Source organism: Pleurodeles waltl, chromosome 1_2 (assembly GCF_031143425.1).
Source record: "Pleurodeles waltl isolate 20211129_DDA chromosome 1_2, aPleWal1.hap1.20221129, whole genome shotgun sequence".
In the NCBI taxonomy this organism is placed as follows: Eukaryota; Metazoa; Chordata; class Amphibia; order Caudata; family Salamandridae; genus Pleurodeles; species Pleurodeles waltl.
The window spans coordinates 1,024,371,647-1,024,388,146 of NC_090437.1; the positions used below are offsets into that span (position 1 = coordinate 1,024,371,647).

The 16,500-nt window shown below is 41.6% G+C and overlaps 1 protein-coding gene across 1 annotated transcript in view; it reads right to left on the bottom strand.

The window, feature by feature from the left end:
* Positions 1-7,930: 7,930 nt before the first annotated feature.
* Positions 7,931-16,500, bottom strand: part of KLB (klotho beta) — a 156,392-nt gene continuing 147,822 nt past the window's right edge. Inside the window, exon 5 of the mRNA XM_069202051.1 lies at positions 7,931-14,158. Coding sequence (XP_069058152.1) covers positions 13,776-14,158 — 383 coding nt within the window. The 3' untranslated portion in view covers positions 7,931-13,775. The remainder of the gene's footprint in view (positions 14,159-16,500) is intronic.

Genomic DNA, 16,500 nt, shown 5'->3' on the forward strand with positions numbered 1-16,500 from the left:
TTCCAACATGTTTGTTCAGTGGAGGTCCTGAGTAGTAGTATGGGACAAGAGGCTGAGCTGTGGCTTCCGGCTCCTGGACTGGGCAGTATATGTGCCAAAATGGCAGCAATGTAGTGAGTTGGTGGTCCTTATGGTGAAAAGATGCTGCACGAAGTTAGGGATATTGAGGTAACAAATGGAGTGTGAGTAGGAGCTGAAGTGTGTCCTGTCAGAACTCCCATTATAGGCATTAGTAAGGGCCCCCTCCTGCTCAACATAGTCCAGGGGATTTAATTTCCCCATGGGATGGGGCAACATGGGAGTCAGGCTTACCCCACCATATTAAGTGCCATAGAAGTGGATCTCCTTGTGCTCCGTGCTATCTTTTAGAGGAAACAGCTGTGTCCCTTACTGGCCTGGGAAAGTGGTGGGAGGTTATCATTGTTCGACCCCTTCTTCTTTTCACTATCTTCTGCAAGATGAGGACAGCACAGAATTCGCTGAACCAGGGGCTGGGAGTTGTGCTTTCTGGACACAGGACGTTGTCATTTTTAGGTTGCCATTGCTCCTTGCTGTTCTACAAAGTCACAGTTGATGTGGGAGTGGAGGGGTCAGATTGCAGAGTGTGCTCTGCTGCATCAGGGGGAGTTTGTCTATGTCCTGCTCTTCTGAGATCATACTGGGTGGATGTCTACATACAGCCATTCCTAAGAAACTGTGGTGCCATCATCTCTGCAGATATGGGGATTATTGAAGATGCTGTTGGGCCCCAAGCTCTAGGGGATGCTCTGGTTTGGATAATGAGTGAATGAGACACTGATGGAATTTAGGGGTCTAGTTTTTGTGCATCGATTGTTTTTCCCTGATTAACCCTCTCTCCCTCAGAGGATGCTTACTTGGATTCTGCATATAAACCTCTGTTTGCTGATAGTGATGTCTGCTTGGCATTGATTATTGCAACTTATACCTGCATTTTACGTGTGCATTAAAGTGACTTCAGGGACTCTGTTCATCTCCTGCTCTTCATGATGAACAACAACAAACTGTCTGGACTATCACTTGCATTTTGCCCATGCAGGGGCTCGTGTATAGGTTTTGCCTGGGCATGTTGGACATTTTTTGCTTGGGGCTGGAGATGATTGCCTCTGCCACCCCTTCCTGACAGGAGAAGTGATGCCTCCAGTGTACTGTCTGCTTGCATGGCAGTGTTGCCAACAATGAGATGTCCTCTCCAATAGTCATGATGGTGAAGAGTAAAGTCCCCCTCATTCATAAGCATGGAAGATGTATACATTCTTGAGGGCAAATTCTGGGATATCTTTGCCAGTGAATGGAGCTACAACATAGTCTGATCAAGAGGACAATTCTAGGTAAGTTGTCCTCAACAGCTGTTATGCTGCCAGCCATTCAAACTTTAACAGCTAGAAAACTCTTTGAAAGATCTTAGGTCTTGCAATTCTTGTGAGTGTTGAGGATCTTGAAGGAGGGAGTGAAGGATGTGCAGATCCAGGCATGCCTGAAGCAACAGTCTCTACTTCAAGAGGTTTTTTTACGGGAGCTGAAGGCACTTAGACTGAAACGTTCCTGAAACTTTTCATACTTCCCTGGTGCCTGTGAAGTGGTGAACCTCGTTTCAATTGGTTGCCCCACCACGGCTACTAATTACCAAAATTGTAACTACATAGACAGCAAAAAAAGCACTAAAAATGTGCATATCATGGTCCTTTCGGAGGATCTAACAAAAACTATGGGCAATGGACATTTCATACATGCTCCTTTTCTCTGCAAAACTTAAATTACCTTTTAACCCATGGTCATTTTTCTTTAAAATAACTGAGGAAGCCTCGATCTGGGTTGCAAAGAAGAAGGTCCTTATACTGAAACCTATATCTCAGTCTTCACCTAGACCTCAGACTGGCTTTCAGGGAGCCAGGCTCAAGTGCAAATAGCATAGAAAAAAAGAGAGGAGTCAATCAGATCATAACGTACCAGGCCTAGATGAGATAGAACAATAGGTTCAGACTGCCAGCGTCCACGATGGAGGGTCTAGCCAAGATTCCTCACTCTAGTCACACTAGGAGCCTGCTAGCCCAGTGCGTACCCAATGAGAATTCAATGCTATATGCCCTTATTTTCTCTTTTTTCCTACTTCTGACTGACTGACTCTATCAAGGACATCTGAAAGCCTATTTTTTTCATCGATGCAGGTTGGTGTTGGGTCTGTGAGGAGGGTTTCTAGCTGACTTCACATTCCTGATGTCAGATGGTTCTAAATGAATGAGGTTCCCTCGTGAAGTATGGGGATGGTATTTGTTGTGGAGCTGTGGTTCAGTCACACTTTGCATTGAAAAGCCATTTTCAATTTGCCTATAGCTATGGCTTATGTTGATGTGCACCAAAATTGGCAAATCAAAAAGATTGCCCTCTAAGATTCGGCATGTCAATTTTCCTGCAATTCCATGCAGGGAAAAAAATACAAGTTTTCTCTTATTAACATTTATAGGAAGTTTTGCTTGTGCCTACAGCAAAAATGTCTGAATGGATTTATGCTGAACTTTGCATGAAAGCAGAATCTTACTCAGAAAGTATACTCTTATTAGATTGATGTAAATCCATTCAGTAGTTCCTGAGAAATAAGCATCTTAAAAAATTGCTGATAAAATTGTGATTTTCGTGATGTAGAACACTTTTTACACAGTAATTGGGGGCCTGGGGTGCATTATGAGAGGTGCTCAATTCCAAAGAAGTGCTTAAGGGCACTTAGAGGCATGAAAAATTTCAATAAAGAACTAGAAACATAACATGCTGGCCATTGTAAAATCGCTATGTTTAAGAAAATTGCAATTTCACAACTGCCACTTTATGCCTAAAAAAACAACATTGTAATTTTCTTAAAATCACAATTGGTTTACCCAATTTTCATTTAAAAAAATAAAAATATTTTTCAGAAGTAAATGAAAACTGTAGGAAAGAAACCTCTGCTGCATACACCCAAAATGCACAGTGTCAGTAGGTCGTCAGTGGAGGGTTGGAGGCCATGCACAATGATGTTGGGAATAAAGTGTATAATTAAAAAAATACCAATTCAATGAAAAACGCTGCTAAAAACTGAGCTATACTTTTGGTTCTAATGTTCGCACCATATATCGACTCTCATGCTCAAAACACCCATTTTCCAACAGCACTAGACACAACTAAGTCTTGCAATACTAACAAATGGTAGGAGAGATCAGTTGTGGTGTGTGCTATGTGTCAACCACAACGGTGTATTTCAGTGATTATGCCTGTTTGAGACAGAATTATAATTCAGTTTAACTTGTTTTAAAAAAATTAAAAATATATATCATGTGTACACACACACACACACACGCACACATTGAATAGTTATGGTTGGGTTGACTTTTTATTTCTGAGTCGAAGTCATCATAAATAGTCTCTGTTAGCCACATTCTAAAATGATCTCTAAGCATACTCAACAAACATATAACATACTTTGTCAAGAGGTAGTATCCGCTTGTCATACCTTTTAGGCCCCTAATGCCATAATGCTGGATTTCAGTGTAGTTAGGCATGGTGTTACACACCGTATCATTGATGTGGAGTGCCCTGAGTGTACGTGTTTCACCACACCTTGTGCCCTGAGTTTATGTTTCATCACACCTTGTGTGACATAGGACTTCATCACGCTGTAACGGATGCATTGACTAGTTACTGCTTCGCTTATCCCAAATTGGGATTAAAGGTCAAGCCTGGGACCTCCTCAACTCCTTTCTTAAGGATCGAGAACAGTCAGTGGCCCTAGGTGAATTTACCTCACCTTCCTTTTCTCTGCTGCCTTGAGTTCCCCAGGGCTCTTCGCTGAGCCCAACGCTGTTCAATATCTATGTGACCTCCCTGGCTGATCTGATAAGATCTTTCGGCTTCTCTCTCACATCCTACACTGATGATACCCAAAGTGTAGTCTCCGTGACCAATAATGACACTAAGATCGGGCCCAGATTTCATGACTGTATGTCAGCGGTCAGTGAATGCATGAATAAAAACTACCTGAAGTTAAACTCAGGGGTTCTCCTGTTTGGTAACCAAACCTCAAAAATTGGGCTCACTCCCAAACCCGGTCAGCAAAACAAGGAACCTAGATGTTCTAACAGATAATAAATTAAATTTTAGAGATCAAATAAATGCTGTGGATTCTTCTGCATTTTTTGTGTTGAAGAAATTTAAAACAATTCTTCCTTTTATTCCTACTGATCTTCAGAAAAGTTGTTAGCTCACTATTACTGACCAAACTTGATTATTGTAATTGCCTATATCTGAACATGCAACAACAACTGGTGAATAGGTTACAAATGATACAGAATGCTGCGGCAAGATTGATATATAAAATTCCAAACTACCAGTCTGCTTCTAAAGCCCTCAAGTCTTTGCATTGGCTCCCTGTTGAACACAGAATCATTTTAAAGCCTCATGCACTACATATAAAGCAGTGCATAACATAGGGTCCACCTTTCTGAAAAAAACCTCCTCATTTGGCATATTCCAGCAAGGGCATTACATTCAGGTGCTTTACAAAAACCTTGCAATCCCCAGACTTGAGAAAACTTCAAGAGAGGCAGAAGTTTTACTTTAGGAGCCGCTAAAGCATGGAACGCCCTACCCTTCTGTATTAAATCAGCACCAAATCTTCTTGCTTTTCGCAAGGCTTTAAAAACCTGGCCCTTTAACAAATGAAATAAGTTGGCTCACCTAAACTGATGGAGCAGTGGAGCTAGCATCAAGACACCGTATGGGTATTCAAGTGCTTTAAAAGCACAGATAACATAACATAGCAAGGAAAATGTAGTCCATTAAGAATGTGTGATCTTAAGAAAAGAAGGGGGAAGAAAGAGAACAGAGACCCATAGATCAATAATATCTGTGCATTCGTTCTCAATTTTAAAAACTGTGCTTCCCATAAATGTTCCATGCGTGTGGAGGAAACCACTGTCTTGCTTTTCCGACTGGTTTATGAGATCACTGCTTAAACATATGCCATCTTATCTGAAAGATACAAAAGAAATGTTTAACATTTTTACCCAGCAAATGAACTATTGATCACTATGGACACTGAGGTGCTCTATACGAGCATCCAACAGGAAGAAACCCTTAAGGTGGTAGACTCCCCTCTTTCTGACATCCCGTTGGATTTATATCTCCATGTGATTTTGTTCTGGATTGTGTCCATGTGGTGCCACCTACTTTGAGTCTAAAGAAGAATCTTTCCTCCAAATGCATGGGACTTCTATGGATAGCACATTTGTTCCAAGTGTGGCATTCATGTCTGCGCATGATTTTAAGAGGAGGAATATCTATACCAATAGTAACACTTTTATCGAACATATAAAAGTTTGGAAGTGATACACAGATGACATCTTTGTAATTTTACATGGAAATCATGGCGTGGTGTCATGTGGGCCAAGATCTATCATTAGAATAAGATTGCGCATGGTCAGGCCAAATATTACCAAATGCTGGCGATTGTTACTTTAATGTCGGATGATACATATTGGCATACTTTTAGGTTTTTATGCTAATCTAATCTTGATATTTTAATAGTTTTGAGCATGTTGTTTTATAATTTATGTTTTAGTTTGTTTTAAATCATGAAGTTCAATTACTTGGTTGCAGTGGAAACTTGGTCTTGGACCCCGCCTCCAACATTTAACCTGGGCGAATTTTAAGAAGGCATTGTTTCCTTTAACTGTCATAGGATTAAGGTTCATTTTGGCTAGAGTCCTTGCACTGGTTTGATAAAACACATGTTGCTGAAGAATGGTCATATAGAAAAATCATCACTAAGTTAGAAGACTCTATACATGCCTAATAGTTTGACATCTGCTGCTTTTCCAATGCGCAGTGGCTAGCTTGAATTACTAATTCCTTTTTTTGTAAAACATTTAACATTTTATTAACATCACAACAAGGCAGACTCAAGGTATCAGGGTTGCAATGCAGGACTCTAAACAATTATAATAATCCTGACAGGTAAACACCCGTATGCAAATATATCCAATGAAAATCTCTAAATGTGAGCTCTTATGAAGTTGGATAATCAAACATGTCCTTTGGGTCTGTCATATCTGCTAGGAAACTGTGATAAGAGCTGAGAGGAAGTGTAATCATCAACCAGTGGTGAAGGGAACTGAACAAGGTAACTGTGGGGTGAGGTCCTTAGGTGTGGATGATTGTTTCAGAGAGTCCAGTGTCGGTTATGGTGGCACGTAGCAGAGCAGCGAGGCTATGGGGGAGATAGTATTCCTGCCTGGAAGATTCCCCAGTGTCTGGTGCTGGAGATCGCGGCATCACAGTACCCCGACATCCTCGGCTAGTCCTACCTAGCAGATCATCCTCTGATGCCAGGATCACCAGACCCACGTCATCCATACAGAGCCAATCCTGGAGTTTTATGTCCCAGGCTAATGCGTGGTCAGGGCTGCACTGCTCTTTCTGAGCTCTGTTCTGAGGAGGCTGCTTTTCCAAGTAGCCCATCTGGATACTTCTTATCCCCACCTCTGGATCTTAAGTCCTCTAGGAGGTTTCCAAAACAAGGTGATCTAAAGCGTGCAAGCACCAAGGCTAGGTAGGTGAATCTTGACGTAATCACGTTAGCCTTGCTTTTAGAGTAGAGGCCCAGTAAGCAAGTCATTGGTGAACGGGTTATGTTGCGGCTTTTGGCAGCATTAATATACATTACTGAGTCCCAGTATAGGATGAGGATCATGCAGTCCCATACCATGTGGTAAAAGTCTGCCCAAAGCACATGGCAGTGGGGGCATGCTGTCAATTTTCCTGGGAACATAAGATTGATGCATTTAGGTGTAGTATAATTGGATAAGTCTTAAGCGAGCACTGCAGGATACAGTAGTATACTTGGATAAGTCTTAAGTGAGCACTGCAGGATACATAAGATATGTACATTACTATGTTTTGCCAATGCTTGTCTGTAGGGACATGAGCCATGTCCTGGGACCAGCAGTGCTGCTACTTAGCGAGCGCACTCAGTCAGAGCTGTCAGTGCTCTGTACAGGAGGGTAATCATATGGGATTGGCCAGTGGTAGTACAGATTATTTCCAGCCCTTTATATGCCAATGGTTCCTGACCATCTGCCCTCCACATCTGCTGTATGTGCACTGCCACTGCCCCATATGCAGAAAGTGGTGGACAGCTGTGTCATATTCTGCAACAAGTTCCACGAAATCCTGTAGTATACCATCTCTGTACCAATCCCCAAGCACTGTCACGACCTGTCCGTCCCAATCTCATAATCTTGATAAATTTCCCTCGTGCGGGAGATGGAAGAGGACCCGGAGGAGCCCATGTGAATGAACTGGTGTTGGTTAGAAAGGTAGGAGAACCAGTGGCAGAAACTGCTGGAAAGTCTCATTTGAAACTCCAGGGAGCTTATAAGAGTAGGATGGCCATCTGTCTTGAAGGCAGCTGAAAGGTACAGCAATCTCAGGAGGCGGGGTCATCTTCATCTGTGGTCAGGAGGGCATCATCTATGATCTGTAACATGTCTACTCTCATTTGGCTCTGCTGACTCCTTCTTGCCTTTTAATGATCTCGATTGCATCTTGCTTCAGCCCTAAACCAGGTGGCGGGATACCCACAAGGGCCTCTATTGGACCAGACCCACTCTCTCTTGCCTTCAATTTTGCAGGAATTGTCCTATCCATAATGTTTGCTCTTTTGTATCCTTGCTACTGTTAGTACCCTTTTCAAGAAAGCTCAAAAGTTCATTCTTTGTGCAAGAAGCACCCTTGTAGAACAGGCAAACTCTCTACCTGCACCAATATGCCTTTGGGCAACGGGAGTGTTGCCTAATAAATGTTGAAAAAAGTATAATATTTGTTTTCAGTGTCAGATGTGAGATGAAGAAGATTTAGGTAGGCAGTGGGGTATTATCACATGAAGGAGGTTCAATTTTTATTACATCATACAACTAAAATATTTTCTTCTACACGTTTCCCCTCATAATGTTCTGTCTAAAGCTTTATTTTACTCTGGTCACATATAACTGTGGTAATGATCTCTGCAGTCCTTCCAGATTACTATACATAGAGGAAGTTTACCACAGAATCATGAAGCATATCCTACCAACATGTTTACAACAACAATTTTCTACCCCGCCATCCAAGCATTAAGTTATCCATGCACAAACCACCCATCTATGCACACTGGGTTAAAATCGTATCCTCTCTTGCCACCAGATATTGCTTGAGGAGTTGCCAAAGGTCTCTAGGTGTGGATGTAGATTCGCTGCAATGTTGCAGGTACCTTGACTTGGGTATTACATTTTACAAAGTCTGCTTCTCCCATGTCGCATGCCCACTCTTCAAAATGTTCTGTATAGTGTTGATAAGGGTCTCAAGTGTTATGCGATGCTCAGACGCTCTAAAGCCTCTAAAACCTCTCCAATTCTTACTTCTTTTAAGAAGCCTGTTTGCTCTGTCCCTCTGACCTTCGCTCACTAGATTCAGATGGATCCAATGGGTGTAAGGATTGGTATTTCAGTTTTCGGGGCTCATTCGGCTAGGGTTCCTCTGCCTTTGAGCACCCCTGTAACTCTGTAAAGCTAACTGCTATCCTGAAGCCACCAGACTGGTTTTATGAGTTTACTAATATGATTTTGTATCACAAGTCAGTGCCTTATGCTGTACAAGGTGTGTTTAATGTGCTTTGAATGTGCCAATACAGACCCCTCAAATCTTTGCAGCACCTCCCTTCATTAATGAAGGTTCATGTTCTATTAGCACCTGGATTCAAATGTTTAGAGGTAGCAAGTCAACCAGAATGCTGCCCGTGTGAGCTTCTGCTGCCGGTGCAGGCCCACAAAGGGAGCACTCTGTGGCTGCTGGCTCCCGGCTCCTTGGGCTGCCATGACCCAGTGCTTAGCGCACCATTCCCGACTCACCTCAACTGAAATGTCCGTCAAGGCTCCTGGAACAGTTCCTTCATAGAAGCCGTTCTGGTGTCTTCTGTGCAGGCCTCTTCCCTTCCATGTCAAGGGGTAAATACAAGCCCTGACAACCGTAGAAAAGTTGGGCAAGTAAACAAATGGACACAATTGTTTATTGTTTTGTACTGTACTTGGCTTTTGGGTTTATAATTCCACTCTGACAAGGAAAGGGGAGGGACTGGCACAGAGAGAAAGGTGAGAAGCTTCTGCTGAAAGAGCTGCTGTTACAGCATTCAAAGGAGCGTTGCTTAATTAACATTATGTTGAATAGGGCAATGAAGGTTATTAATTACCCTACCCTTGTCAGCCTTTGCCAGTGGTTACGACCCACAATTGTGGGGAAGGGTAATTATACTGCTTGCAGGTGCAGGAAATAACAGTAAATTAATGACAGGCGAATAGTTCCCCTGCAGCCATGGGGTCTATCGTTACTTTATTTGTAGTATTTAAGTTGTGGATCACCAACTGAGATCTGGCTGTGCTTGGTGGTCTCCGTTACTAGTTGATCTTTGCTGTGGTTGAGGTTCTACAGCAAGAGCATAACAAAAGAGGTGGTCATGTGGTAGTTTAGTAGTTGTAGAATCTAAAAGGGTCTCCTTTTGTGCTGATTGTTAAACTCGGAGACCATGACCCGTAGGCAAAAAAGAGCAAAAGAAATTAAAGGTGTTAGATTTATTCTGCTGATATTATTACCTAAAAATAGATCAGACAAAATATTTTCCTGTGGAGAAACAAATAAAGTTAGCAAGTGCAAATGCACTGATACTTAAGATGTATGTACTGGAAAATACACAATCACTAATATTCTGAAATTGTAAGTGTGTACATATCTAAGTACACCTAGGAAACACAACTGTTCTAGTTTCCCAGGAGTGCTCCTGAAATTCCTCGCCACTTAGAAGGAAATCAGAAATGTAGGAGTAACTCTACTGGAAAACATTTCTAACTTTATTTGTGAATTGAGTGTTTTTTTAGGTAGTACAGACAATGCCTCTCAATGAAGGCTCAGTAAAGGCTTACTGCTAAGATGTTAGTGTAACCTGCAGTTCACAGGTTTGAACGCTGGCAAGGTTGACTCTGCATTTAAGCCTTCTGAGGCAGTTGAAATAAAATAATTATATTACTATGATAGGAAAAAATTGTGGCAACAAGGGATATATAAAAACACTAGTTATTCATTATAATCAGAAGCTCCTATCAGCTTACACAGTTCCTGAAAACCTTCACAAAATTAATTCCATCATTTTTTTCTAAATGCGAAGATACACTCAAGATAAAAAAGTAAAATAATAAAAGTGCCTTGAAAACTAGATATGCAAATTAAACATGTGACACGTCAATATGAAATTAAATTAGACTTCTAGGAACTCAATACTTAAAATAATATTAATTTCTTGCTGTCCCCAGATACACAGGTCCTGCCCTCGTTTTAAACACATTTTGCAAGGGTCCCCATAAGTGCTTTTTTGATAGGTATTTGTACTAAAATGTATTGAGTGGTGAAGCTTATCTATTCCTTGAATAAACTGCAATTAGATTGTAATGGTGGTAAATAAATCAGCCTGCTGTCTAGGCCCTATAGAAAGCTTGGATGTTTACAGAGATGTAAAACTGGTGCAATTATAGTGGTAACAAATGGGCATCAATTCACCAAAATGGCAGGGTTAGTGAAAGTGATATCACGCACCAGTTCACCATCTGTGACATTACAGGTTTGACCCCTTGTCCTATCTTTAACCTCCAATGAGCTTCTTATTTGCCTATGAGCCATTGAGAAAAGGGCAAGGAGTGAAAATGCCAGAAAATAAACACCTCTTCAAAAGCCCTGCTTGCTTTCTTCTCCTGCCACTGCCATCATGACACCTGAAGCTAAGAGGCTAAGAGTAGCAGGAGTAGTGTCAGAGGCACAGCTTTAAGTGGGATGAAAACAATTGGGTTGGGAGTCTCTAAAAGGGACATGGCCTGAGGAGCATAATTAGGAATCCTCTCCAGAAGGTGTGGCCTATATAACTAAGGGTGTGACTTAAAAAAGTTAAACTAAAATCCTTTACGTCCCATAGCATGTCACCTGACAAGTACTTTGATGCCTTTCTGTGACCTTTCCCTTTAGGCATCCATACATATCACTCCAAACATACACCTAAAACAATGCAGCCCTCCTGGCTTTGCCAATGTTTATTAGCAGGAGCAATAACAATAATTTTGTTGTGAATAATTAGAATCGAAAATATTTCAATGCTGAAAATATGAGACAAATAGTCTGTGGATGGGATGGTGGTCTTCGGAGTGTCTCAATCACTTGCATTTTCCCTCCACACCACTTTCCTCTGCAATGTTTCACTCAAACACTTTTTTCTCACCACATCTTTCTGAAATCCTACATATCTATATCTCACACATCATCTCCTTCCACTTCAGCAGCCTCTTTTCATCCTCTCTAGCATGTAGTTCCTTTCATCTCTTTCACCTCACCATTTTACTTTCACCCAGTCTACAGCGTTGTACATGATTTGCATGCTTTTACACAGAATCATGCTTACAATTGACACAAGAGGCTACTGCTCTATTTGGTCTGCAGAGAGGCCAAAGACTGGAGGAGTGTGTGTTCTGAACACCTTTATGACCCACTGATAGGCACTATTAAAAAATAGCAGTACCTTCATCCTCAAATGCTGATGTCTCAGTCACGGATGATTATAAACATGTATCCACAACACGAGCTCACAACAGTGAACTCAGTTCACACTATGCACTTTACAAGAGTAAGTTGCGTGAAAAGAATAGAGACACAGGACATCCTGGAAAAACACTCTTATGGCATGAAAGATTAAGTGAAATATGTGAAATGTGCACAAAAACTTAATCACTGACATAAATTAACTCAATGGGCCAGATGTATGACAATTTTGTTTTGCAACTCACATTTTTGCGATTTTTTGTCAATCATAAATTGCATGACCCAAAACAAAATGTACAACAGGGTCAACCACATTGTTTGTGATTCACAAATAGGTTGCAAGGGACATGCCTCATCAATATTCATGAGGCAGGTTGCAATTTGATACTCATTTGTGAATGGCAACAATCACAGGGATGGTGGCCTGCTAGGGTCAGTGGACCACCATGTCTGTGATTGCTTTGCCAATAAAGTATTTTTTTTCAAATGCAGCTTGATTTCTTCAAAGGAAAACGATCTGCATTTAAAAAGCAAAAATGATAAGTTACGAACGGACCACTGCCTACTCTGAAAAACGGTTGGCGCCCCCATTCACAAAAGGAACGAGATCCCTTTGTGTTTGGGAATGGGTTACCACCAATTTGAAATTGGTGGTAACTGTGATTGTTTTGCAACCACTTTCACGGTCGCAAAACACTCATTAAAGGGCGTGTGAGTTGCAATTAGGAAGGGACATCCCTTCCTAATTGGGAGCCGCAATCCCTATTTTGTGAGTCGGTAATAGGATACCGACTCACAAAGTTGGGATAGTACATGCACCATTTTTTGGTCGCAAAAGGCAAATTTCGCAGTTTCCGACCGCAAAATAGCTTTGTACATCTGGCCCAATGGGTGTTAAAGTCATGTTAATAAGTCACCTTTTTTCTGTAAAGCTAGGAACATGAATATAGGGCCTGACAGGGACCAGTTTCAAGGTTCAGTAATAATTACTGCCAAGTCTGAGAACCCTGAGGGACCTGGCCCACTTAAAGCCCCATACAGCGGTACCAATAGGACTAATAGCAATTAGCTGCTGACACTCCTGCTAACCTTCATTTAACACCATAGGCAAAGTATACAATGGAATATGGAGAGGGATTTTGAATCCCAACTTAAAATATGCTTTTCCGTCAATTCTGTGAAAGGTAAGTCTTTACTAAATAAGTGAGTCTTCAACTTCCGAAGTGAAATCTGTTTAGGTGCGTGCAGTTTTTTCTGCTGACAATGTTTTGTGAAATTCTGATTTTTGTCTGTTGCATGGGTTTTCTGCACTTTGCAATATACATTTCACTACACTGTAAGATAACTTCCATTCTGATCAAATTTCAGCCAGTTTGAAGAACACATACAGAATTTTTTTGTTTACCTTTTGTAGAACATTTCTATGCACAAGCACAGACGTAAATTGTTGCAAAAGTCATGATTTCACACACATCCATACAAAGTTGGAAGTGTTGCAATCCTAGTAAAGTTGAGAAATGTCTATAGAACTCCACGACGGTTGCAAAATTAAATACTTTGCGCACTCCTAATAATAATTCAGAAAACCTAGAGCAGCAAGGCAGCTTGGAGAAGATCTCTCATAGAAAAAGTTGTCCTCCTCTATTATTGACTAGATCCCAATTACATTTGTCCGGCTTCATTCTTTCCACCCTTACTTTTAAAGGCAGTGCAGGGTTTCATACACTAAGGGTTGTGACACCAAACACTAGTCCTTGGAGCAATTACCTGTTTAGAACCACCTGACAGAACATCTCATCATCCCATTTAAATTTAAAACATTTTATGATTCGTGATTGGAGTAATTCCTCGCCCTTCACTATTCAGACACGTTAATATTTTTCAACCAATATAGTTCCGTTCATGAGTAGATTCACGTCACAAATGTTGACATAAATAAATCAAAATGCACATTACTCGCGCACTGTCCACACCACAACGGCTGTCCCTTCGCACGTGCTTACGCATGCTGCGTCTTCCAACGGCCGGCGTGCTCGCCTGGAGTGAATTTAGTGTCCTCATTTTCGAAGTCCCGACTGAGAGAATTTAACCCTGTGCCGCGCCAATCTCAGCAGCGCGCACTAGGACTTTCTGAAGAAGATATAGTTTGCCGAAAAACGTTTTTCTTGGTAGAGTTTTCTCCGTTTCCGCCTGTGCTTACGAATAGCGACAACTGTCAAGAGCAGGGCAAACACGACAAAAAGGCAGAAACCGAAGAATACCAGGGGCGTCTTCTGTCGGAAGAACAGGCAGATGCGGCACGGAGTCTCTTCGCCCGCGGGTCTGCACGGGTCCTCCGTGGCCTCCGAGGGGAAACCGTTGTTGTAGATTAACGTTTTGTAAACTTCTACAGAGGTCTTGGGTTGCAGCTCAGCATTAAAAAACCCAAACGGCGCTTTCTTGTAGGTGTCTTTCAATCTGAACGCGTAGTAACCTTTGATGTTGATTTTATCAATTTGATGTGCTGTGGAGAAAATAACATTGACATGACGTGAGTATTTGTTGATGGCAAATTGACGCCAAACTGGAAATACAGATGTTGTAATTGTATTTATATAGTGCTCACTACCCCATACGAGGTGTTGAAGTGATGTATGGCGAGTAGCACGCTTCTCCAGAACCTAAGGTTAGTGGTTATTGTTAATTATTGTGATTAGTCATGTTCACTCAACAACAAATGACATGCGTTTTCTCCAGTTACTTTGTGATAGATTATATTAATCAGGGGAAGCTCCTACATGAGGGCAGAGGAGTGTAGCCCAACTCCCCCCCACCCTCCCCAGCCAGCAGCGACAACTGCAAAACCTTTACCAAATGATGATAAACTGAGAATGTAAGCTGCAGGAAGATACGCCACCTACAATGCATCTTAAACATGCGCTTTCAAGTGTGCACATCATTTAAACATTAGGAGACTGATCCTGCTGTGTGCCAAGCTTATGGTATCCCTTTAAAACATAGCGAAGATTAATTGCTGCATTTTACAATTGAGAGAGCAGTCAGGGATGCCATCTCCCTGCCTGACGTGGGCCCAAGACACACTGGCTATGCTGCTGAACTCTCTGAGTGCCTAACCCACCCTTGGAGTGGGTGCCCCATGCTCGATTCCCTGTGTTTTCCAATGGAATATATACTGACAGCAACCATTCATGCATGCAGGTGCCCCCTCCCGCCTCTCATACTCATGTCTTCTGTGGGCATCACAAGACCTGAGGAGGGAGGTGTTCACGAACCAGACCAGAGTGCAAGCTGCTGCTTTCTGAGTTCAGGTAGCAGGCTCTAGTTTGGATGAGGCCAACTTAGTCTTTCATTCATCTGTAGTTGACAAAATGAGCAACACTGAAATATCTGCTCTGTATGGCACTTCAAAGCTGCAACCAGGTGCTGTATGGGCTATGCAAACTCGATGTTGTTGTTAGGATATATAACGCTCACGACACCTGACAGCTTCATTTAACTCTCAGTGGTCAGTTGTTGGGATTTCATGTGTAAAATTATACGGTTTAATCCTAAAATGGCCAGGCTATAGAGTCTGCTTGACTGAGGAAATATCCTAAGCCATGTCTCAAGCAGCCCTTTCAGCAAGTCCCTAATCTAAGACCAAAAACTAGCAGCATTATTCCAATAATACAAAGACTAACTCTCACACAGCATGATTAACACCCAGTACCACTTCTACCTGATGAGAACTCAAGCAAAGTGGTGGCTGAAGGATATCAGAAGAGAAAAGCTAGTAACAAATAAACATTGGTAAAATCAATAGGTATGTATTAGCCTGTGAGCCCTTGGCTTTGTCAATACTTGTTCTGTAATGCTTTTTATAAAACTTTATTTTTGAGGAGATGCCAGACCCTCCCAATGTAAAAATAAACTTTGGCTAAAATCAGAATAATTCTTTTGGCCTCAGAAAGCACCCCATAGCAGTCCCTGGTACTGAAGGCAACTATGTGGATGTGTTCTACATGAAAGAGAAGACAGCTTCTCCAGTATTAGATCTTTCATAGATTCACATGCTTGAATCATCCCAGTCGTCGAGGTTGGAGTCTCACGGTATCCTTAAATATACATAACAGTAAGTGTATTACACTAGGCCTCAATGGCCTGTACAGGCGCTGTTATAGCCTACCCATGTTCTTTTATAAAAAAAAAACAAATCTGAACTACAACCAATCAGGAGACAGCAGCCTCTAGAACACTCCCAACAGAGGCTGTTTCCCTCAGCACGTCCATGAAGGGAGTCTCCCTGAGCACTGCTCCGCTTCTGTTCTGTACAGCTACTATGACAGGAAAATTTCTCTCTGATATCTTGGATTTCCAGTGGACAGGATGTCCCAGCAAAACTAAGCAAAGACTTTATATTGATGAACCCCACAAGAAGTGTATATATACTGCCTACATCCAGACCATAAGGTGAGAGATTGCAAAATTTGTCACACCTTTAGTCATAAAACCCTGAAAAGACAGAGAGAGTAGACTTTTGTTATGGCTATAAAAGCAGAAAGCTATGGAATGCCTTTCTTCTGAGGAAAGTGAGGCCTCCTCACAGGCTACTCAAACCCTTAAAAGGCCTTAAAATAAATAAAGAAAGTTTAAAAAAATCTAAACACCTTTCTTTAGAATAACAAAAATGCCTGGAAAGCTATGCCTCCTCATCTTCAGAAACCCAGTAAAAGCCTTAAAAAAGGTTTACTTAGAACCTACAACACCATTGGGGGAAAAAAATCTCCTCCAAAAAGTGCTTCTCTGTCTTTGTCACTGATGAAAAAACTCAAAAAATACCCTACAGACTCTGACAAAAAAGGATAG